Below are 26,430 nucleotides of genomic sequence, written 5' to 3'. Positions count from 1 at the left end.
GTATCTCTCACCTGAGAAACACTCGCAGTTGGGGTCAATCTTGCAATCACATTCACTGGTCGCCCCCGCGATTATGACCATTTCTCCATTTGTGGACACCTCTTGCACACGGCTGTGCTTCCGGTCGTCGGTTTCGGCGATGTACAGAGCCCCCTGATGGCTGACAGCAATAGCTTTAGCTCCCTCCAGCACGGAGCGCACCGCTGTTTTCCCAAGAAGAACCGGTTCAATACTGGCCATGGGGCAATGGATGGGTCGTCCAGCAACCACACGCACCTGCTGGGACTCGCTCACCTGGAGCACAAGGTTATTATCGAGAACGTAGAGAGAGTTATCCAGCGGACTCACTGCCAGGTCTGTGGGCCACTCTAAACGCACCTGTGGATACACAAATGTACATTATTACCTGCTAGGAATGTAAAAAGTGTGATTTTCACCATGACAGATTTCACAGCCACTCTCATCTGCTCATGGCCCATTCAGACATACTCTCTCCAGCTGACGTGAAGGACAGCGAGTTATATCATTTTGACTATAATTATACTGATTTACATGTAACATCAGTGGGCAGGACTGTTTAACATGATATACACAGGGAAGAGATGAAACAGGGAGGAATGTGAAATTACCAAACAAGTGAAGAATTGATATCATACTGTGTCTTGAATTGTGTGGACTAGACTGGATTTACAAGATCTGAGAGCGAGCAGAAAAATATTCTCTGCAAACTGTGTCGCACGCTGGTCATCTGGAGGTGGAAACGCCAAAACTACTTTTCACCACTGGACGTGGAAAAACCTCTTTTACCAACAAAAAATAAATTATGCTACACTACGTGAGGCAAAAGATGCACCCTGCGTCCACTGATCCATTTAACAACATTAGTTGTGCTGCTTTGTTTTCGAAATCTAGTGATACATAATCAGGCTGTCTTTGTACTGACCCTTATGAAACAAACATATTGTAGTATATTGGAAAATATAATGTAATATATTAGGCATATATTCTTATATATGGGATTTAATGTTTATTTTTTCCAATATATTGCAATATATTGAAAGCGACAATCATTTGTATATTTTGCAATATATTATATAATATATGTATCATCAATATATTATTAAATGTATTCAAATATATAATATATTAGAAAATAAAAATTTTAAAATAATATATTACAATATATCACAATATATTTTAAGAAATATATTGGTAAATATATTTTCCTTCCGTAAGGGGATGCTAGACATATTTGTTATGAGTATACACCAAAATATAAAGAAACATATTATAGTGACATATTATCTCATCTATTATCTTATTATAGAACAATACAGTGATTATATATGTATATGTATCTTATTCATCATTCATAACATAATATATAACATTAAACACACAGTTACATATACAAAGTATATATATATATATATATATATATATATATATATATATATATAGTGATGTGCACCAATCAAACTGAAAATACATAGAACAAATGATCCTCAAATGTGAGAAATTGGTAACTTGATAGAGACAAATCCAAAGCAGCATTCTAAAACAATATTTTATAATTCATGAATTTTACAATTCAAGTGCACTATGAATAATTTTTGTTGCTTAAAACAAAAATTCAGTCACTCACAGTTAAGTCTATGGTCTACTATCATTAAAATAACATGTAGACTGCAGTCTAATCATGTAACGCAGGGGCAGGGAGCAGTAGCACTGTTCCAGTCTGGAGAAAAAAATACCCTCTTGGCTATCTACATCCATGATATTAACCATTTCCCTGTTAAATTTCCTGTGAAAATAACTGCATTGTGATATATACCATTACAGTGATAATATTTTAGTCATAGCACGCAGCGCTAATGTGCAGCCAGGTACAAAAACCACATCTTGGTTGTGTGTGTGTGTGTGTGTGTGTGTGTGTCCGCAGCTGCCCGACAGCCGGACAGTATTGAGTGTGAAGTGTGTCATATCCCAGGCATGCTGGGAATTATGCAGATCTCAGTGCTTCTTTTACCCAGTGGCCTGCGGCACCTCATTTCCCCTTCTCTCTCTCCCTCTCTCTCTCTATCTCTCCTCACTGTCTGATTCTTATTCACACACAACACACCCCGCCAGATGAACTGTGAAGAAGTGCAGTGTGTGTGTGTGTGTGTGTGTGTGTGTGTGTGTGTGTAGATGGCAGTGAGAGAGAGCGAGAAAGAATGAAAGAGAAATCAAGGGACAGTCTGCCAAAAATTGATGCTATTCAGAAGCGGAAAAGAATTGTGTCTGACTTTGAAGGGAGAGCGGTCCTGCAGATTTAATGAGGACACACTAAGTTAAACTGCACGGGGAGAGAGAGACAGAAAGAGAGAGAGAGAGTAAAATAGATTTTTAAGAGCACTTTAAAAGAAAGACGTGGAATTGCCTTATGTTTGAGAAAGGCTTTACGATTTTAGTGTCCGAAATGGATAGAACAAAAAAGGCGGAAACCTCAAAGGATGAAGAGTAGAAAGAGAGATAAAAGAAAAGTAAGGATGTTACTGCAAGCTGTATAATGTAACTCTGTAGCACCAGAGAGACCTTCAGTATCAGCACTTTCTCACTCTTGAGGTGAACAGTGAAAAGTGTGTGTGTGTGAATCCTGTGGAGCTGAAGGAAAAGGTTGAAAGAAAGAGCCAGGAGGAGAGAGAGAGTGAGAGAGACAGAGAGAGAGAGAGAGAGAGAGAGAGAGAGAGAGAGGGGGTTGGTCGAGACTCGCTGTGTGGGGTGTGTATGAAGGGTTTCCTTCATCTTTCATCTTTCAGCTTCTGTGTGCTGTTATTCACTTCATTTAAGCGAGTGTTTGAGAAGACATACTGACAGATCATTTTTCTGATGTCTGCACACAATCAGAAAGTTCAAAGCGGGTGTGACTGCCTTTAACAAGTTAAGTGCTTATTAAACTGACTGAGGTAGGCCATATCTAAGAAATATCTTATGTGCAAATAAATGATCTGTAAATTTGTGTGGGTATAAAATGTTAAGGGGCTGGGTAAAAGTCTCAAATTTCCAATGAATCTCAAACTTAATTTAAACAATCCTGATATTGATTCTTAAAATCAATATCTACCTTTTTTCAGATTTTGATGTTTTTCTACATTGTCCCAAAACATATTTGTATTGTGTTCTGTTCAGCTAACTCACAAAAATGCAGAGTTTGGGCCCTGTTGTCATATTTTAAAATAAATATCTTCATAAAGTTCCCTGCATTGTGTTTGCACTGTTTTCAGCTGCGGTGTTTAATCTTTTTTGCCATAGCAAAAGAAATCATAACTCTCCTGACTTGTGAACATGACATTGCAGTCTGTTTTCGAAAGTGCTGCAACAAAAACACCATGTAAATAATGGCAAGAATGTGTCTCTCTATTGAGTTGTCCTTATGGGCCAAAGACAGACATACCTGCACAACATCATCAGTGTAGCCTGATTAACAATATATAGTGTGATCAGTATGTTAATCTCATTAATGAACAAATTAATCTCATGAACAGATTTTTGCTAATCAAAAACATATTGCATGACCAGTGTAGCACAGTTCACAAAAAATATTTGTGTGAACTACATTTCTGAAGTTATTTTGCATTAACATACAGCTTGACCAGTGTAGCCCAAACCACAAACAATTATTTTTTGTGAATCAAAACATGCAGTGTAGTCTGATTCATGAACAAATGACTCTTCTGTGTTGGTTCATTCACAAAATCATTAACATACAGTGTAGCCCAAAACAAAAGTGTGTCAGTTCTTTTAAACAATAATGAATTTAACAAATTAACAGTTCAAAAACATGATAATGATGTTTTAATAAGATGGAAAATGGACATTTTAAGTGAAAAATATATACCCAAATATATTAAAATATAGTTGACAGCTTGTGAATTAAAAGTATATCAGGAATTATACAATGATACTCGGCCCTAAAAAGGTACAGTAAACATGTTTGAAATCTGCCATTTTTCTTGATACTGCTACTACAAAATAACCTTGGGAGCAGCTGATTAAAAGTAATTGCAAAAATATCTAAGAAAAATGAAGTTTGCTCATAGAAAAAGGTCAAGTATTACTTGTTTGCAGGAGACACTTGGCTTGATATTTTGTTTCTAATGCAATGACATTCATACATAATGTTTTATTCTAAATGTTTCATGGAGCCGCCGTATGTAAATCTGTACCAGTGTGTGTGTTTTGTTCACCTGGCTGATGTCCATTCGAGAGTCGCAGCTGATTGGCTGGGAGGATGTGAGTCCGTTTGACCCAATGATGGTTGTTATCACTCCTTTGTCATCAATCTTACGGATCGTTGATCCGTCAACAAAGTAAATGAACCCGTGTTTGTCCACTGCGATACCTGCAGGACAACAGGATACACACACAGTCATTTCTCTCCATCTCTTTCAGTTTTAATGCGCTTTATTGGCGTAACAAATAACATTACATTTGAACTGCCGATGCAGTCACAGCTTTACGGCAGATGATGAAGAACGGTGCAATGAAAGAAAGACGAGTTTCACCGTCTCAGGCAATATATTCCTCTTCTGTTCACATTATCTTAAATATATGCAAATTACCTTATACATGCAGATTTATGTGAAATAACATCAGATATGCACAAAAATCCGGTATTTCGTTTCATTGTTCATTCAATTTCTCTCTTTCATTTGTCTTGTTCTATTCGAATGCTTGCAAATCACCTTGAGCTGTGCAAGGCAACTCGGTTTTACATTTAAATCGAACAATGCACAAACATACATTGTTACAGTTTAATTAAAACTGATCTTTAGCACAAATACACCTCCAGGCCATTAACATCAGGAAACAAACGCCGCCCTCATTGCTGTCAAAGACTTCATTGTGCTTTATTGTTATTGTTTCTTTAAAGATGTCTGTTCCACAGATCGAGCAAAGCATACAGTTTTTGTAAGTAGCAAAATATGCTCTGAAGGGAATATTAAATGTATACTTAATACCACTTATGACCACATCATTTTTATTAAGAGCAAGCTAGACATTATTTCACAGTAAACTTAATGGCATGTAAAAATTCAACGAAGTCCTCATGCAAAAAATTGAAATGGTTACTTAGTTGTAATCAATTTTTGCGTCTTAACATTTGGCACTCTGATCAAATAATGAAGCCAAGAAACATGTTATAAAAACCACAGCTGATATTATTTCTGGCTAATTTATAACACTGGAAACTAAAGGTCAAGTTGAGTGCATTGCACTATGAGATACAGTATTTCGTACAATGTCCTCTGGTTGTACACTGCTAATTTTGGCAAATCCATGTATTCTGTGCATATCTGCATCTTCTGCACAGTATAGATAGAGGTAAGAGTAGGGCTGTATACTATTTGGAACACCTCCACACAAATAAGCATAGAGGTTATTATTTATTTTTTTTGTTCTGTGGCGCTTACTGATATTTTTGTCCTCTACAGGGATTTCACTCTGAAGTGGGAACGGGCTTATATAACCATCTCTTTCCCACACACACACATCAGAGTTTGTTGTGGCAAATAGCACTGTGTGTGTGTGTGTGTGTGTATGTGTGCGTGTTTGCGGCTTTCCTTTCCCTTCTCTAATTTGCTCTCTTTATTCTCGCTCTCTTCCTCTAATGAGAATCAGAGAGATAAGCAGACATATTGGTCTGTTCTCACCACGTTTGATTTACTCTGGGAGATTGAGTCACACGTGTAGCCATACACACACACACACACACACACATATACATGCATGCAGTGGCAGATGTTTTAAATGCTTTATGTGAATTATCAATTTAGATAATACTAACAGGATCCACATATTTTCGGAGACAGTATATGGCAAGAAAATCTTCCCAGAGAGTGCATCTCAACACAGCTCCAGTAAATGACAGCTCACACACGTCAGTATGGATAGCGGTAACAGCATCTTCTCCATATGGATAAACTGCTGACTATAATAGCTGACACAGAGCAGTACTTCACTAGTGGCATCGCCTGTTTCTTTCCCAACCCATACTGAAAAAACTGAATATGTGCAGTTGCTCCCTTGAGGAGCTTTTTTCTACCTGCCATGACCCTTAAAATGATTTAAACTAATGTACCTGTAGTTGGGCTGACTCAATCATATTTAAACAATATTTTTACTTATATTTTTGGAGTAAATATGGATGGATCATCTATGTTCTGTAACTCGAAAATGACCCAAAATCAATGCAACAGTTGCACGTTTACAACCAAACACCAATTTGGCAGAAAAACAATCCTCTATATACAAATCTACATTTACGGCAAACTTCCAGAATGAAATCTGTTTTTATTAATTGTTATTTTGCTTGCTGGCAAGCTGTCAGAATAGATTGTTTATGTGATCTAGACCAGTCCATTTGATCAGTTTCATTGCTTTATAGTGGAGACCTGCCTATTGTCACAAGGGCAATCATAAAACATGTTTTATGTCATAATTATGACAATTGTTATAATTTGCTATTATTTGGACTTAACCTACATATATAATTGTAACATCTCAATTCCCACTTGTCATATGTGACTGTTTATGTCATAAAATCATAACCTAAAAATTTGAAACTGAAAAACTATTGAAAATTATGAAAACATTATTATTATGATGTGTAGTTATAACTATTATTTACAGTACTAAATTTTTATAAAACCAATTATTGGAAGTTATCATGCGTTTTATATATTATAATCTTAATGTAGTTATTATCAATTCATTTTTTTTCATTGGCAAAATAATTTTTTAATGAATTATGTGCTGCATTATTGTCTTACAGTTTAAATTTAGTTGGGAAGCCATCAAATAGCCTCTAATAGGGTATGTGCAGTGGCAGCCTGCCATTATGAAAACTGATCTGTATCATTTTTCCTGTGCAATAACAGTGGAAATGTTCAATAGTTTTTTTGTGGCCAAGACTTTGATGCATGTCCCTATACAGCAACTGACTTTGAAAAGTAAATCACTTCTGAGAAATGTTGACTAGAGTAGCCCCAGTCTCGTTGTACAGTTTTCAGTACTTTTAATCTACTATTCAGTCATGATGAGTGGCGTACAGCTTTTGAAATGCTGAGCATCCATTCAGACTTGCGTGCAGAAAACAATACACATCATGTTGTGCTGTTAACCAGACAGAAATACATATGAAGACATGAAGAGACACACACACACACACACACGCACACACACTACCCTTGTTGCAGAAATTCTATCCGCCTCAATAAGCCTGTTTACAAATGCATCTTGTTATGGGTGCTAATTACGAAGCATATTACTCACTTAATGAGCATAACGAGCTTAATTATTTATTCTGCATTCAGAGGGGTATACCTCCCTCTGCCCTTCAAAGGGTCCTGAAGACCCCCAGGTCCAGATCCCCTGTTTCTTACTTATCTTCTAAAATGCTGGTTAGATTGAAAATGATCAGAGGAGCAGCTAATCATCACACATATACAGTTCGTAACAGACCACTTTAATTTAGACTTCAGGAGTTTTTCTCTGATCGGAGCATGCCTGTCTGTTCACTCCTCACCTCTCTCTCTCTATTTCTCTTAAACTCTCGGCTGGCATCCGGCCAGACATCGAGCACCCTATCCTTCAGGGACCTGTGAATTAATGTGCCCTTTTCTCCTTCTATCTCTCTCCACCCTGAATCCAAGATTTCAGTGAATCAGAGAGCTGCATCTGTACCACACACTCTGAGCTTGTTCAGCACATATACACAGCACACACTGACACACACATACACTGTGGACACATACATATATAATACATGAACCCCAGAGAAGCTGCTCAGCGGTTGCTCCATCAAGAGACTTAATGGAGTAGCAGACTTAAAGGATTACAATGTTTTTCCTAAAATGTTTTAACCATCTCATTGTTTATTAAACTGAAAAAATAAGATGAAATATAATACATTATGTAAAGAGTTTCTATATATATATATATATATATATATATATATATATATATATATATATATATATATATATATATATATATATATATATATTTTTTTTTTTTTTTTTTTTTTTACAAACAATGGTGCATTTTTTCATTCATTAAAAAAAATGTTTTTGTTTTTTAAAGGATGTCACAATTGTCTCAAGATGTCTTAAAATAGGACAAAACAAACACTGAAATAAGCCAAAACAGCTAAAGGTAGGATATTACTTACATTACCCTAGTAAAAAAGTAATATAATTACAATTATTACATATTTACTAATATATATTATTGAGATTTACCAATATAAAAATTCTAATAAAATTTTCTGAAGTACTACTTACTGTACACACGATGCACATTTCTTAATATTAAGCCTAAAATGTGTTTTATAATTAATAAGGATTGTATGATCCTTGAATAATATCACTAAAAGTACAATTGCATGGTATTTTTTTATTAAGTACATATATATGTAAATGTATAAGTTGTATATTAAGTATGAAAAAAATGCATTGCAAATACATTTAAGTATATTAACTTTTCATTATGGAATTCACACATTGAACAACTTTCGTTTTTCGTTAAAGAATGGGGATTCCCACTGTCTTGGAAAACCTGAGTACAAGAGGTAGCCTAATTTTATAAGATTGATTTTGTAGACCTGAAAAAGTCATGTCAAATAATAAAATCTTATAACTCTTATTCTTATACCTTATATTTTGGACTAATTATTAGTAAAATTTGACTATCAATGGATAATAATAATAAAAGAGTCAATCCTGCCAGTATATTTCCCTGTAATGTTCCATTAAATCTGCTTTTTAAAACAAACGGGTATCTCTCTGTGCATGAAGCTCTGGGCCTTCGGTAGATGAGGCTAGCCGAAGACTATCAGTTTTTACCGCACTAAAGAGATCATAGTCATGGAAGATGCTGCCGTGGTGCAGAGATCAATACTGCATCATTCTGAGTTTCTATGAGTATAAAGAGATATTGATTATAAAAACATTCTGTATATTGAGATTAATTGAATCAACAGCAAGCCAAAGTCAAGCCACACACCAGCGTACAGAACTGTCAAACTCATATGCAAGTGACATATTTCAGCATTACGAGTCAGTTTAGCAGAATTAAACAGAAAAAAAGTCATCATGCAGAGATGTTAATGCTTTGGTTGCAGTCTATTTGTGTGGACCCCCTCACGGACCGAGAACATAGAAGGTCGGATTGCAGTTATTGAAGCCCTCAGCATTTCGGTCAGAGCCTGTTATAGATAATAGACTTCAGTAAAAACACTTTAACAAAGGGAGAACCGGGTATTCCACACCAACGTGCACAATGGAAGACTTTTATACATCAACTTGCCAAAAAAAAAAAATGCACATGGATCATTGAAGTGAGGGTAAAAAGGCTTAAATCCGTTTTAAATGTGATTTATGTTTTGATCTGAAACACAGCCCTTTGCAGAACAGTCCGAAATCAAAGCGTGCACACACACACACGCATACATAACATTCCTGCTCTGGGATTCTTTATGAATTCTATCCTCAGGGGTTTACAAGTAAGTGGAGGCTTTTAACTGCGACAGTTGAGTGAGTGAGTTTCTCTGTGAGAGAGAAAGTGCACAATGAGGCTTGAAGGATAAGAGAACATGCGTGCCCGTTAGCCACGCCCCCGTCTGTCCGTCAGTCTGACTGACGGGTTTAAAGAGACAGTGGCAGTGATGGATAGGCGGGACTAATAGCCGCTCTGCCTGATTTAGCAAAGAGGGAAGGCATCTTTCATTTATCTTACGTTTTCTGCTTTTGCCATTTCTCTGGCTGAAACATGCAGTTATTTTTCAATAACCACTCCACCTCTCACTCGCTCTTTCTCTTTGAATTGTGTGTGCACTGGATTCTCACCCCTGGGGTTGCTGAGCGCCGCTTCAGTGGCCTTGCCTCCATCGCCGCACTGGTTCGGGTGAAAGGGTGTGCACTGCTCCCCGCTGCCAGCCACCACCTCCACGTTCCTGCTGAGATCTTTGGGTTCAGTCAGAGTCTTCAGGCGGTACAGCTTCCCGCTGCTGGTATCCGACAGGTAGAGCGACTCACGCACAGGATCCACAGACAAGTAGTACTTATGAGCCGGGCTGGAGCTGGAGAAAGAGAATTTTAACAAGCAGGGCTACACACATGTCGGCAACATTCTTATGTTTAAACTATTTCATAAAGTCGGAATCTGTGCCGAAAAACAACTGCACGCAGACTGGTGCACACACAAGGTTAGAGTAAAAAGAAAAACCTCCAGGTCTTAGCGGCATGCAGAAATTTAATTCATTCTGAACCCCGCCAGCGCCTCGGACCCCTGCCAGTCTATAATCTTCTTTTCCTTCCATCCACATCTGCCCTAAGAGCAGATCTACCTGCTGCCTCTTTCTCAACTGTTCCTTAAGAAAAAATTGATTTCCTGAAAGGGCAAAACATTGTCCTGCATAAAAGAATTTATGAGGGCTTTTTTTTTGTCTTTTGACAAGAGAAACATGTTTTTGAGGTTGTCCTCTTTTTGTCCAAGTGAAACACGTCCACTGACACATCACCTGTGGCGTCTAAGTTTGGTGCTTTAAGATTACGAGGCGTTCTGCTGCTCTGACATTTGAGGGAAGTTGATTCACTCTTTTGGGTTTGAGGATTAGAATTGTGTAAGGGCTGTGAGGTCATGTTGCTCAACCGCCAGCAACACCTGATAAAGTGTACACCTAAGAACTTACTTTGCGTTCAAACACAAATGTGACCCTGGACCACAAAACCAGCCTTAAGTCACTGGGGTATATTTTTAGTAATAGCCAAAAAAAGAAAACATTGTATGTCAAAATTATATATTTTTTCTTTTATGCCAAAAATCATTAGGATATTAAGTAAAGATCATGTTCCATCTAGTAAATTTCCTTCTGTAAATATATCTAAACATAATTTTTGATAAGTAATATGCATTGCTAAGAACTTCATTTGGAAACCTTTAAAGGTGATTTTCTCAGTACTTAAGATTTATTTGAAATCCATCCAATTATTGTCCTATCCTAACAAACCATACATCAATGGAAAGCTTATTTATTCAGCTTTTAGATGATGTATAAATCTCAATATCAAGAAATTGACCCGTATGACGGTGGTTTTGTGGTCCAGGGTCACAAATGTGAACAGTTAGCAAAAATAGTCCCCCAAAGCCAGACAAATTCAAATCAATATTGAAATGGTAAAATAAAACATTACTATTTCTCTCAAAGCTGTTCTTGTTATAATAAAGGGGAACAGTGTATTTATAGCTTAACTGCTAACAACACCAAGGTCACGGGTTCAGTTCCTAAAAATGCATAGACTGACAAAGTGTGCACTGCTGTTAGATGCTCTCGAGAAGGGTCTCACATATGTAAATAGTTACTCAACAAAGCCATTAAGCAAATTTACATGAAAAACATCAACATTTCTTTAATTTCTTGCTGTTTCATTATGATAAATGGGAATAGTTTCTGTAGTTCAAAGGTCATGTTTCAATTCCATGACAAAGCACAGACTTTTAATGCAAAATGTTACTTCATAAACCCATTAACCAATTTACAACCATAGTGAAATAGTAAAAGAGATTCACGTTTCTCTCAAAGCGTTTTTCGATATACAGGAATAAAGGGAAAAAGCCACCTAGTCAAGCTATCTGTGTTTACTGACAGATTGATGAAATTGAAAATGTTAATACTATGAGTTTCTTTTGAGTCGTTGCAAGGTCGAATTAGACTTCGGTTTGATCAGAAGTGTTATCTCCAAAAGAAGGCTGAAGGTAGGATTTCCCCCTTGCTGTGGGATGTAATACTGTGCGCAAACACACATGCGCACGCAAAGATAAAGGATTACAGTGCGCTTGTCAGTGTTAGTCTGTGGGGCAGAGGTCTATCCCACACTCTAACTCCCTCTCTATGGGGGGCGCCGTTTCTAAATTCACATGAAACGAGGAAGATCCAGACGATAAACGGGAGACTGTGGTGTGACGCTGCCAGTGGTTTGCTGAGAAAAGCTGTAAGTGTTCATTCCATCGACCAGAAAAATGCTTCAGATGGATTCCTGACCACACACAGAAGATTACAGGCAACAGTTGCCACTGTGTGGCTTCATAACACACGCCGACACAAAAACACACACCTGTGTATGGGTTCATGCACATAGAAATAAAAAAATAGAACAATTGCAAACATACACACACTGAGATACCATGAATTAGAATGTAAAAATTAAATGATAAAACATGGTTTCTATTAAAATGTGATATGCTCAATAGAAATTAAAAGGTAAACTATAAATGGATAAAAAAAAAAATGAAAAGGGAAAAAAAAACAACAACAACCCATGCAATAAAAGAGGGGAGTTAAAGGCTTGGAAGGAAAAGGTTGTAGTCATTAAAGCTAAGGGTTAATGGGATGTATTGACTAAAGTTTTGGGGCAACTAATAATTTTATCACTAATGTTAATGTGCATAGGAATATTTATGTTTAGAGCATTAGTGTAGTGTAGTGTATCAGTATATTATTAAATATACTAATCTTATTTAGAGCTTTCTCATGAGAAAATATCCAGTTTTGAGAATTTGATTCGGCTGACTTACTATAGGAGCTGCTGCCTCTAAATGAGTTGTTTTGCATTTGAGACTCGAGTCACTTAACCTCTATAGCTACTCCAAGGTTGATGCATGGATGAATGGAGATTCAAAATAAAAATAATGAATTCAAGCACAGGTGCAGTGTATAAACGACTGAGAGACTAAATGGTGATATCGGTTCTGAAAAGAAACATACCTGTGTCTAATATCACGATTTCTGGATGCGTAACATGGAAAAACAAAATTTAAGTCAACAATTAAAAACAGATATTCCTCAGATGATTATCACAATTACAAGTTTTTTAAGCTCAAAAGAGCGGATATGAATATATTTTACCTCAAGTGCAATTTCTACTTGATCTAATAATTAAATAATTTAAATAAAACTTTAATTTAAATGTCACAGTATGATTTTATTTATTTAAATATTTCAGGAGGGTATATGATTCAACCTTTTTGCAATAATAAAAATAATTACAAATGATTTAAAAACGTACAAAAAATTAATTTATTATAATTAAACAACTAATTAAAAATAAACAAAAACATAACATCACTATTCCTACATAACCAAATAACAACTATTAGTTTAAAATAATAGAAATTACATACAACTGTTACTTATACAATAATAAAACAACAACAACAACAAAAAACAATCAAACAAAAAACAACACTATTCAGAAATAACCGATAGTTTGCTGATGGAAGATGGCAGACCTGAGCTCCAGGATGGTGATGGCGAATCCGTTGGGAAGAATCCTGCGGATGTAGTTGAAATCACCTACATACACACTTCCATCCGAACCGCAGGCCAGAGCGATGGGAGCAAACAGTTTCTGCTCCACAGCCGGGCCGTTGCAGTTTGGACACGGGATTGTGCGGACCGCCCCTGTCCCCATCACTGTGGAGATGACCAGAGGCTGCTGGGAAATAAAGACATTCTCTCCATTACCTTTATGAAGGATACCTGCAGAAGAGAAAAGAAACAGAATATTAGATTGAAGAATGATGAAATGTGATGGTGCTATAAGACCCTAAAGAAAGGAATGGTACAAACTGCCATCCAGGGAGCTCTCAGGAGCCAACAGGATTTATTGACTGGGAGGATGTTAGATTTAAACATGCTCCACATTTGGACTCTGTTATGCTGCTGTCTGAAGCTCATAGTTTAAGCTCATTTTTCCTAGAGCACATGAAGGTCCAAGGTATCAACTTTTAATTTTAAAACTTTGATTTGACTATTTTGCTCTTATGAATGGATTATTTTAGCTTTTAGGCTCTCAATCTCAAAACAGAAATTAATCATAAAACAATTCTCCTAAGACTATATACATCTATGATAATGTAAAATAGACTTTTGTGGTGTGAAAATGGCTTGTTACACAAATGATTATTATCCAACAGTGATGTCATTTAACCTGCGGCCAGTAATCTTGTAATAATAACATTTGATCAAAAGTTAGTGTATTTAGTTTCAAATGAGACAGCTGTGTTGGTGAAAAGCATGCTTGAAATAAAATACAAGACAATAAGGTAATATTTTATGTATCGTCTCTTACTAAGCAGTTATGCCAAAACTGGGAAAATATGAATTATGTGTATTTAGGATAAAAGGATACATAGCCTGCCATTTTATTCCAAAAATGTTTCCAATTTAATTTTCTTAATTCCCACCTAAAACTGAATGTTGATTGGAGATTTTAGGGCAAAAAAAAAAAAAAAAAAAAAAAACTGAAATTTGACAATTCTCATGTAATACGGTCTTACTTTTTCAGCATTTCACAAGGAAAATTGAATAATCTTATGATTTTGAAAAGTGTTTAAGTTTATAGAAGTACACAGGGCCAAAAGTGTCCACAGTTGAAGAAAATACCAGTGTGTATGAGTGTGTGTGTGTGTGATGATCCCTCACCACTCTCCAGATTGAGGATGTGGTGGTGGTTCAGTGTCCATCCGCCCAGGTTTGATGGCATCAGCTCAAAGCCCTGCAGCTGAGCAACTCTCTTCTCCCAGAGCACAACGTCCAGACAGGATTCATACTCGTATCCAACAGAGACTGCCATTAATTCACAAACACACACACGTAAGTGTACTGTACGTGCCAGAAATAGCCCATTATATATCACCATCATCATCAAAATCCAAAAGAGACAAACCATCACCAGCATCAGAATAAACAAATGTACCTACTCGTGCACAATTTCATTGGCGATTCTTCATTCATTTAGTGAACCTGCATAATTTTAATGCATAAATTACTCAGAATAGCCAATAATTACGGTCATTTTACAAGATTAATTAGACTGAGGTGAATTTACGGAACAACATCTCCAAATACCTTACTCTACATAAATGTGTAGCATCATAGGAAACTGCTTAAAGAGCTGAATCCAGTTAAAGTGAGCAGCAGGTTGCTACAGTCTATGTGCAGAAATGAAATTTGCTTCAGATACAGTTGTGTTGCCATGGTGTTACAGTGAACTTAATTAGACAGATGCTTCAAAATAGCAACGCTTGAGCTGTAGCCAACATAAACAGAGTTAGGAGGATGAATAATAATTATTAACCAGTAATTATATTTGCCTATGTAAAGAGTGAGGATTTGTATGTATTGTATTTCTACCGTTGAATAATATATTACTGTCAAAATGTTACACTATAGATATATTAGCATCATGTAATTTGTGGATAAGTAATTTCTTTTTGTGAAAAAAAAAAAAAAAACAGCTGTTCACACATTTCACACATTTGTTTATTGTGACTACGGACTGTTTTTGCTTAATTCTTTCTAATTATCACTTGAAAACAGGAGTTAATTTCTTCCATAATAGCCAGTAATTACTCATTTTTAGCCATTATTCAGTAGGTGCGCAAGTGTGCCGTTAAACAGAATGCTTTTCAATGAGAAAAAGATGATGGATTCAGGCTCTCCGCAGTGTCTGATTGCTGTCATTGTGATGGATCTCGAAATAATGACGAAGGAGAAGGAGCTGCGATCATACAACAGAAGGATACAGTTGTCAGTCCTGTTTGGAGCACTAAATACGGTCGTTCATAAAAGACAGTGACAACCGCATTCAAGTTAGTTCCTTACATTTTCCAGGGGTCACAACTAAATTTTAAAAGCGAGTTCGATCGACTTGAATGGAACCACACTTGACAAACAGTTGTCAGTCACATCATTGATATACCCAGGACATAAGTGTGAGCTTTGTAGGTTATTTTCTTGCTGTCAATCATTAATATTAGCTAGCTGTCAATCTCAGTTTATGAAAAAGGACAGAAAGAGGGGTATTTTGAGGTAGAATACAGTTGTCAGTCTTGTTTGGAGTTCTAAACAGTTGTTCAAACAGTTCAGTTATGAAAGAGACTAAACTGCACTACTGATGTACCTTCAATCCAGTTGCTCTGCTTAATCTTCAACTGTATATTGACATTTTATTCCATGTGTAATGGTTATAATGACATTTAAAGGTTTAGGGGTGGTAGGAGCATTATGCGCACCAAGGATGCATTTATTTGATCAAAAATACAATAAAAACAGTATGACTGTGAAATACTATTACAATTAAGTTTCTATGTCAATACATAGTAAAATGTAATTTATTCTTGTGATTAATTTTCAGCATTTATTCAGTGTCACATGATCCTTCAGAAATCATTCTAATATACTAATTTGATGTTTAAGAAAGAGGTTGCACTTTATTTTACAGTACGTGTACTAACATGTACTTATAGTGTACTTACAGTGTATTTACCTAAGAAAGTTCTGGTAATACAAGGTAACTACATGGGGTAGGGTTAGGTTTAGGGGTAGGTTCAGGGGTAGTACCTAGTTATTACATAGTTATTGTAATTACTATAATAAGTACATAGTATGTACATGAGGAACAGGACTGTAAAATAAAGTGCTACCAAGAAAGATTTGTTGAAAACAGCTGCTCAATATTTTTTTTTTATATAATAATATGTGATGATTTTTCAGGATTCTTTGATGAATAGAAAGTTCAAAAGAACAGCAATTATTTAAAACAGATCAAATTGATGCATCCTTGCTCTATTCAAGTTTTCAGTTAAAAACTGACCTTTTGAACTAGGATTTCGTGATTAATTTATTACGTAAAAACTGAATTAAAGGCTTATCTTAAAAACAAAAGTTTGCTTTCTCACACATGTCCAGAGACCCTCACCGTGTGCCTGCACCAGCCCCATGACCTGCTGGCCATAGATGTCGGTTTTATTCCAGGAGAAAACATATATGAGGTTTGGAGCTGCAGGAAATGATTTCAGAAGCTGCCGGCCTTGGACGGCCACAGACAGATGGACTTTGGCCAAGCCCGGCGGGAGAGAGGAGTGGGTCAGAACCACTCTCAGGAGAGAGCGATAGCCCGGAGCTCTGGAAGAGAGGTAGCTTAACTTCAGAATAGTAGCAGGGATAACCACCTCCTCCTGGACCGCCTACAGAGAAAAAGAGACAAGGAAAAAGAACAAGGATGAATTAGGCAGAGGCACAGTTAGAGTAAGAAAAATTAATTGTATTTCTATTTACTGCATGCACTTTCCATACGGAACAAAACGCGAGCCAGTGGCTGTAATGCTGCCAAATAAATGTCCCATAAACACAGGTTGCAGTTCTTACAGCCTACAGACACACACACACACAAGCTTCGTTCCAAAACTGAGTGAGCTGTCTCGCTGTCTACTGCCTACATAGGCTACTGCCCAATGAAATGAATTCTCATAAGGGACTGATTTGAAACGCTCTACATGAGCAGAAGGACTGCGTGAAAATGACAAAAATTTCTTGATTTCCCTTGATATTGCAATCATGATTATTAATACTCCAAGTTAAAATAGTGGTTTTGTGTGGGCAAAATGTTATTTTGTTACTGTGGGCTATGCATCTATATTTAGCTGAGAACTGTGTTCCTCAATTACTTGCTGTTTAATTCATCAGTCAACTTCAGAGAGACTGTTTTCTTCAAACGTTGAGTAAATTATACACTCAAAGTGAGCAACGCATCAATATTAGAACGTTCTCATTACATTATAATCAACATAGTTGTCAAGTTTCACGCAACTGAGATTTGGGCTCTTAAAAATGCGCACTTTATAATTGAAAAAAATGTCAGCACTGCAGAAATCGTATTTTTACGCTGTGTTTATGGCTTGTTGATTATAATAGGAACATTCTTCTTTCTCTAGCATCAGCTCGCAGTGTATATCAGGTATTACACGTCTAACACTGCAAGCGAGCAGTTTCATGTGTCACATAAATAGAGCTGAAGTATACAAGAGACTTGAGTAACACTGATTCTGGTATAGTCTCATTGCAGGTGTTTAGGATATTGCATCCAGTGTTTTCTCAGAGTGATTGAGTCTTGCACCTGTAGTTCAGGTAAGACAGTTCCTCTTTCCTCACAGTCGGCGGCGAATCGAGGGAGAGGAGCAGACAGAACAATGGCATGTGGACTGATCAGGTTTTTCAGGTCACAGACAGGTGGTTTGGATTCAGCTCTTTCCATAAAAACGCGGTCCAGGACCATGAACTGGTTCCATGGAAGCCAGACAGACCGAATCTGGGACAAAAATGGGGAGCGCTGGAACAGTAGAGTCACAGAGATTCCGCCCACCGCCAGAAGATCAAAGCTAGTAGGGGAAACAAAAATATGAACACACTTAAAAACAAAGGTTCACAATTTTTCCATAAACCAAATAAACAAGACAGTGTGCTATAAATACATAGCATTCATATTTAAAAGATTGTTGTTGTTCAAATGAGTTAAAAGAAGTAATCAAAAATACAGTCTTATGTGTCACATAATCCTTCAAAAATCTGCTTAGTATTTTTGTGGAACCCTATTTTTTTCAGGATTCTTGGGAAAATGACTGGAAATAGAACAGCATGTATTTGAAACAGAGATCTTTTGTAATAGTAAATGTCTTAACTGTCACTTCTAAGCAATCTAATGTAGCCTTATTAAATTCTCTAAAAAATCTAACTTGAACAAATTTTGTTTAGTTGAACAGTGTATTTACGTGTTTGTGGTTGAATGGTATATTTATGTGTCCGTGTTTGTCCGCATTAAATATCTGAGATTTCAAATTCAATTAGAATATGATAATAAACTTTTGGAGTTTTTTAAGTATAGGAAAACAAAAGCATTAAGCCATAAAATGTAATGTAAATATTATGTTCACTGTTTAAATAACAGAATGTTATTTAAAGGGGGGGTGAAATGCTATTTTATGCATACTGAGTTTTTTACACTGTTAAAGAGTTGGATTCCCATGCTAAACATGGACAAAGTTTCAAAAATTAAGTTGTACGTTTGAAGGAGTATTTTTGTTCCAAAAATACTCCTTCCGGTTTGTCACAAGTTTCGGAAAGTTTTTTTCGAGTATGGCTCTGTGTGACGTTAGATGGAGCGGAGTTTCCTTATATGGGTCCTGAGGGCACTTCTCCCGGAAGAACGCACGCTCCCGTATAGCAGAGCACTGAGAGCACAACAGACTTCACTGATCAGAGCGAGAGCGTCGCGAAATGTCACAAAAGAAGTGTGTTTTTGGTTGCCAGGGCAAGACAACCCTGCACAGATTACCTAAAGAGAAACAGCATTAAGGAACCAGTGGATGGAGTTTATTTTTACAGAGCATCAACGGAGTTGTGCAAGTGTTTTTGTTTGTTCACTGCATTTCGAAGATGCTTGTTTTACAAACAACGCCCAGTTTGACGACAGATTTGCGTATCGTTTACTTCTTAAGGATAATGCAGTCCCAACGAAAAAGGGTCACGATTGTGTGCTGGAACCGCAGGCGGTGAGTAAAACTGCTTCAAATATCTCTGCCTCCTTGTTAGTGCGTCCCCAGAACAAGCAGAACATACACAATATCTTCATATATATAAATGAAATATATAGGATGGGTTAATACAATGTCTAGGGTGTGTGTGTGTGTGTGTGTTAGTGCATGTTCCATTGGATTTCTTTCTTTAAAAAAATATTTAAGAGTGTGTGTTACCTGCCGTCCTGTCGGCTGAGCGTGTATCCATATTCAGGGTTATGCTGAAACGTGACGTTCACACCAACTAGAGGAGTTCCATCAGTGGCCAAAACCTGACCTCGAATTACACACACTCGACTGCACAGAGAGAGAGAGAGAGAGAGAGAGAGAGAGAGAGACAGCGGATCTGTCAGGAGAGATCGAAACTGAGAGAGGCGCACTCTCTTTTCAGTCATCAGAGAAAAATACAATACATGCTTCAATCGATTTTTAAACTTCCTCAAACTAGACAATGACTGCAAAAATCATTTTGGGAGATTATTTTTGGTTTGAGTTTCACTGCTCATAGCAGCTAGCTGTTACTGTATCAGCATATGAGAGCCTGAGGAACAGTTCACACAAGCTAACCAAATGCTTGAACATATTTATCAGTGTATGGACATATTTTTGCCATTATCATATTAACACTATGTCTTGGTTTCTGTGAGGAGGATACAAATTTGATATGCAAAATAAATATCTCAGAAATCAGAATTACCTGCATAAATTACCATTATGATTGTACTATCAAAATAATTTTCAATGAGCAGTCCATGACCTCTTTCTCTCAAATTACTCCAGGCACTTTGACCTTATTTTCCCCCCGTTTCCAGCCAAAACATTGGCAACATTGGCATGCAAGTGGATGCTTGGGTTTGTGCGTATCATTTCAATTTCGCATGTGAATGAGGATATCCGAATGGATTTGTGTTGCTGGCTTAAACGGCCAGTCAGTGCTGTCAATCGTGACCAAAGTCTGAAATAAGATGTCTATTGCAGTCTGACAAAAAAGAGAGTTGATGTCGTATGTGTGTTGGCTCAGCGTGCTTGTGCTAATATTTACAGGTGTGTGTTTATCACCTGCTGTCAAATGGCAGGTCTCCTGGCAGTATGTGTGTGCTGTCCCGTCCAATGAGGAATCGCACACGGTCGTAGAACTGCCGTGAAGGGCGTGTCTCAAAAGGGGCGTGGCTTTGCTGGATGATGTCACGAGGGTCAGGCGAGCCTTGGCACAGCGGGGCGCTCACACACACCTGCTGACTACAACAGTCTGGGTCGACACAGTCCATGAGACCATCTGAAACACACACACACACACACACACTTTACATGCAGACATGTAGCCTTGATGCAGCTTGCCCTTGCTCTGCATGTGTCTGTGTGCGCGTGATCTCATTTGTCAGCTCCATTAAAGAGGATCTGTGTTTTTAACCTCCCACAGGAGAAAATCTCTGAGAGAATAACCCAGAAACCTCTCTCTCACACACACTCACACATATGTTTAAACAATGGCCTTAAAGAGGACACATGTATTTATTGTTTTAATAAAAAGCTAATGCTTATCACTACAGACTCACCTTAATCGTTACTTCTTCTTTTTTTTTTGCACTTTTAAAATTCTTCTACATTTTAAAAAAAAGTGATTATGATTTATTTAGATTTTTTATTTTTTAACTGAGGGTGCCCCTAAGGGAGGTTTGGCCAGATTTAGCCAGATTTTATTTTAACGATAAAGTATTATACTATATTTATGTACTAAATATATAGCTAACTAAACCCACTCACACAATTTGAGACATGAGCCAAAGTGTTTTATTATACAACAAGGTTTTGTTGTGCATTCTTGCACATATAGTACCATTCAAATACTTTTATTTGATTTATATGATCACGAATACAGTAAAACAGTAAAACTATGAAATATTATACCAATTTATAAAAGAGCTATTTTCTATTTTATATATTTTAAAATGCAATCTATTCCTGTGATGGCAAAGCTAAATTTATACTCCATTACTCAGATCATGTCGGATGATTCCTTTCAGGAATCATTGTAATGTAATATGCAGATTTAGATTTTTTCAAGAAATATTACTTATCAATGTTGAAAATATTGGTCAGAAACATAATACATTTTAAAGGTTCTTTGATAAATATACGGTAAAGTTCAACACAATTTTTTTTTATTACATTATAAAAGTCTTCACTGTCACTTTTAATCAACTGAATGAATTACTGCTGAATAAAATGATTCATGTCTTTTTTAATTTTTTCTAACTAAACTTACACTTTTGAACAGTAGTTTAGCTAGTCATGCCTTAACAATACCTTTGTGAGTATGTGCCTGCTAACCTAAAGCTAAATTCATCTGTGCTATATCTGTCATCCACACATCTCGTCTTATATAGGGTTCTTTACCGCTGTCATTATCTTTACTGTCATTGCACTCGGTTTCCATGACAACATTACAGCCCGGCCCACTCCATCCTGACTGGCACACACAATGCCAACCGCTCTGCTCCAGCGTACAGCGTCCATTACCGTTACACAACCCCGGACACGCATCTAAGGGAAAGAGGGACAGCACATCTATAATCACAGTGTTCTTTCTACAGACCTTGAGTAAAATTGTTCATACAAAAGACACATACAATTACCTTTATCAAACAGATCCAGGTAATGTGCTGCTGAAAGAGTTACAAAATGAAAGACAGAGAGAACAAAGAGGAGAATTACATTGGAGACATACTTCAGAGGAGCTCTGTGTGTGCGTGTACGTGCACTGCTGTTTTTTTTTTAAGTGTCCCTGTCGTTTGCTGCCTTAAGCGTATATTTGTCCCCTGAGTTTCACAGACTGCTCTCATCATGAGCGCCACAATTAAAGGAACGCGCTTTGACTCGGAGGAGGAGGGAGAGAGACTTTAGTTTATACATCATCTGCAAGGCAAAAACCATGTTGGTTCAGTGTCAGTTGATTTACATGTTTCATAAGAAATGCACAAAGCTTGTCAAATTACTGCCGAAAACTGGCTGAAAAGGCAAATAATCATCAAGATATGATATTTACAAAGTGTCTAGAGCATGATTTCTAAAAGCTTGCTAGTCTTGCTAACGTGTTAATCAAATGTGACACCCTGCTGTCAAAGGGTTGGTGAAATGTCAAGTAAATATCAAGACTGAAATAAGATGTTACAAAAAAAAAAAGGGTGTTAGAGCCTATTCACAGAAAGAACAACATAAAAAAGTATTGTGAAACACAAACTATTCACAGAGTAGTGCCACTGATTCCACATGCAACCTAACCGCTTTAAATTATTGTATAATTATACATTTAATACTGTATGTGTGCATATGTATATATATATATATATATATATATATATATATATATATATATATATAGTTTGGTGTTGGACAATGAAAGGTCAGGCAACTGAAATTCTCTAATGCACACATTTCTTTAAAAAAAAAAAAATGCAGTTAAAACAGTAATATTGTAAACTACTATTACAATTTAAAATGTTATATTTTAATATATTTTAAAATGTCAAGCTGAATGTACAGTGTCACATTACCATTCATAGAACTCATTTTCAATTTGGTGCTCAAGAGACATTTCTTCATCTATTATCATAAAACTACAGCATTTATTTCAAATTGAAATCTAACTTCTAACTTCAAACTTTTGAATTGTATAACAGTATATATAATATTGTCACATAATCATTCGGACATACCAATAGTGCAGTGCTCTCCCTCCCAACCGGGCTGACAGACACACTGTCCATCTCTGCACTCTCCATGCTCTTCACAGATTGGATGGCAAGCCTGTTTGTCACAGGTGGTCCCCTCCCACCCCTCCTCACACTGGCAACGTCCAGCAACACACACACTATGGGCGCTGCAGGGAACGGGGCAAACCTCTGAAATAAATGACAGAAAGCGACAGAGAGAAAAATACATTTTTTACCATTCATCACAATCAACACAATAAAATCTTTGTATGTTTTTGTTTACGCTGCTGCATCTTTTTCATCTTGGATTTTAATACTGACACCTACTGAATGCACGACATACTGCATGTTGACTAACTCACACATACTGCTTCACATCACAGTTTTCTTTTTGTCTGTTTTCCTCCATCTCGTACGAAACGTACAGTATATGGGCATTCTTGAAATCAATCCAGTGATTTTCTGTGTGTTGTTGGTGGATCATGCTGGTTCACAGCTGGCTGCTGCACTGCACCATGACTGCCGACAGCTCACTTCCTGCTGTGGTTATATCTTGAACGGAGGAATTTAGTGGTGTGGTCATGTGTTCGCACTCTGCACTTGACTTCCCCGCATTTTTGCCTCAATCTGTGGCACGGATGCTGCCGTTCGTCACGGTTTGTTTCATCGCTCCAGTAGGGACTGCTCATTTGGAGTTTTTCACTCATTCTGTTTGGACTGTCTGACAGTATACTATATAAACAACTTTTTATTCTTTGTCATATAGAAGTGCCTTTTTCTAGAAGACTTTTGACAAGTTATTTACAGCTGAGTGCACCTTTAATTGTGAGAAATGAGTATAAAGACAGCAGCAATTCACACACATCTACAGCCTGCTTTTTCACACCAGCCGAAACTGTTCCAGTGTTACCGTGGTTCTGAATTCAAGACGGAGTTTAGCACGGTTTCATGACAAAAACAATTTCCCTGAACGAGTAAGATATCTCTGCTCTCTGGCCCTCAGACAGAATGGCTTTGTCTTCACGCGTACTTACAGGATTCGTGACGGGTCAAACTGAGATGACAGTTTTTCATATCTTAAAAGTCACTTAAAATCAGCTGCCACATTTCTCCTCTGTAACTGCAGCACTGAGCGTTGAGTTTGGACAGCCTCTCCTCTGTCTTTCTCGCTCCTATCGCCCTCCACGTCTCGTACCGTTCAAAACAAATTATCCTTGCTGTTCCAGAACGCACATCAGACGAGAGCTCTTCCTCTCAATCACACACAAGACATAAATGTCTGGAAATGACAGGAAGGGCATTAAATGGAATGTTTATTAATACACACATTATCAATTTAACTGCTTGGACAGTTTCAAGCTGTAATATTCATGCATTTTGATAATCTAATATTTAAGAAATGCTTTCATATTCTAGCCAGTGGCCAAAAGGCAATGAGTTACAAAATCCTGCCGATCTTCCAGAAGAGCCATCTCTATGTAATAAAAAAGTGTTCTTATTTAAATATCATCATTGTTAACCAGGAAATGATGAAACTGGTAGCTCGTTCCATGAATAGATTACAAAATAAGACCTGAATCTATCAAGAAGTACCATTTTCAACAACTGGCACAATGGAAGGAGCAGTTTAACCTTCAGAATATATCGATTGTCTACCTCAGGAGAGGCCAGACTAAATATTACAATGTTGTTTTATTTTCTATTCATTTTATTTGAGAACTAAAATTTTTGCAACCTTGTAACACAAATTTGGAACATGTTTAATACAGTTTGTTACATTTTATAGCACTAAACATTAAATAAACACCTATGGTGGCAATTTTACCTGAAATTAAGTTATCTCTTAGTTGAGGATAGCAAGTCTAGGACAAAATGTTTGCTTGTAGTTATTTTTAAACTTGCGTGCCTCATGGAAATATATATATATATATATATATTTACAATAACTTGTGTAACAGGGTTAAATCGTTGTGCTTGAGACTGTTTAGTTGTCCTCCTGTCCCACTCTAGAAAGGGATGAAAACACATAAAAAAATAATAATAATAAAAAAAGGACCTCTAAAGCTTTTAAAATAGTAATGAGATACCATAGTGTACTGCATTTGTGGAAAGTGCCCGGTATATATCATGTATTTAACGGCAAACCTCTTTCTCCATCTGTAAAACAGGAAATTCCACAGTCCAGCAGGTTTCATTTACGAGATGCACAATCAATCAGACAATAAGAACGAATCCGTTTTCTCCCTATTAAAGAAAGTACATTCCCCTTTTGCAGTGTATATCAAATTACAATTAAGAGCCGATCCATACTCCTGCACACAGGGCCCTGCTTTACTCTGTCAGACAGGAACGGAACCGGATTTGGAGTTTTGGGGTCAATGCTAACTGAATCAAACTAAAACCAGAAACTTCTGAGTGAGAGACGCATGACCAAATGATGAAAAAGCACTTTCAAGACTATAATTACAAATGATAAGATGAAAGGAAAAAGCTGTGTGTTTTGACTGATACTCACCTACAGAGCAGTCGTCACCGCTCCATCCCTGTTCACACACACACCCCCCTGTTTGGGCTTGGTACGTTCCATGACCTGAACATTGTTCTTTACAGGCAGGAAGTGCCGTCTCACAGCTCTCACCTCCCCAGCCTGCCGAACACACACACTCACCACGCACACACACACCACGACCTGAGCACAAGGGGTCCACGCAATCCACTGTAGACACACACACACAGAAATAACAAGTTAGTCCATGAGCATTTAATTACAGGTGCATATAAAGCCATATGCAGACAGAACTAGTTTTCCCTGAGGAAGTTCAGAAAATTGGGGCTTCAGCGACGTACTTCATGATTTAAATCCTGTTCGAATCGAGTTTTTCTTCAAACTAACTCGGGTAGAAATTGCGGTGCAAATTAGCTCTGAGACATCTAATCCCATCCGGATCGGAAAGCGTGTGATTGCAGTATATTATTATTTCCACGATGCATCTTCTCATATATTCTGACCTACGTCAAACACTTTAATTACATCTGAATTTCTTGTGCCGTCTAGTGCATTTGCATTATGGATTTGGACCAGTTTGCACTTGATCTGGGTAGAGTAACACTTGAGCTTAGCATAATGGTTGTACTGGTAAGCGAGAAAGAATATTCACTGAATAAAAAAAACAAATAATTTAAATACTACTACAAAAATAATTTTATTTATTTTGATGAAGATTACGTTTAGCACTGTTATTATATAGACGACCAAGAT

General features: G+C 37.0%; 1 protein-coding gene across 3 annotated transcripts in view; it reads right to left on the bottom strand.

Annotated features, from left to right (window-relative positions):
* The window catches only part of LOC127957601 (teneurin-1), a 131,602-nt gene that overhangs the window by 19,290 nt on the left and 85,882 nt on the right, over positions 1-26,430 (bottom strand). For 2 of the 3 annotated variants that reach the window (XM_052556222.1, XM_052556223.1), the window contains exons 11-24: positions 25,687-25,887; positions 23,175-23,360; positions 22,095-22,121; positions 21,856-22,002; positions 20,518-20,734; positions 19,636-19,755; positions 18,003-18,264; positions 16,806-17,073; positions 14,528-14,671; positions 13,333-13,582; positions 12,809-12,829; positions 9,891-10,123; positions 4,230-4,384; positions 12-378 (exon numbers count right to left, since the gene is read on the bottom strand). In XM_052556222.1, coding sequence (XP_052412182.1) covers positions 12-378; positions 4,230-4,384; positions 9,891-10,123; positions 12,809-12,829; positions 13,333-13,582; positions 14,528-14,671; positions 16,806-17,073; positions 18,003-18,264; positions 19,636-19,755; positions 20,518-20,734; positions 21,856-22,002; positions 22,095-22,121; positions 23,175-23,360; positions 25,687-25,887 — 2,598 coding nt within the window. Of the gene's footprint in view, positions 1-11; positions 379-4,229; positions 4,385-9,890; positions 10,124-12,808; positions 12,830-13,332; positions 13,583-14,527; positions 14,672-16,805; positions 17,074-18,002; positions 18,265-19,635; positions 19,756-20,517; positions 20,735-21,855; positions 22,003-22,094; positions 22,125-23,174; positions 23,361-25,686; positions 25,888-26,430 lie in introns of all 3 variants that reach the window. The other variant, XM_052556221.1, reaches the window with a different exon arrangement.

Source organism: Carassius gibelio, chromosome B5, assembly GCF_023724105.1.
Source record: "Carassius gibelio isolate Cgi1373 ecotype wild population from Czech Republic chromosome B5, carGib1.2-hapl.c, whole genome shotgun sequence".
Lineage (NCBI taxonomy): Eukaryota > Metazoa > Chordata > Actinopteri > Cypriniformes > Cyprinidae > Carassius > Carassius gibelio.
This window is presented reverse-complemented; position numbering and strand designations above follow the sequence as displayed.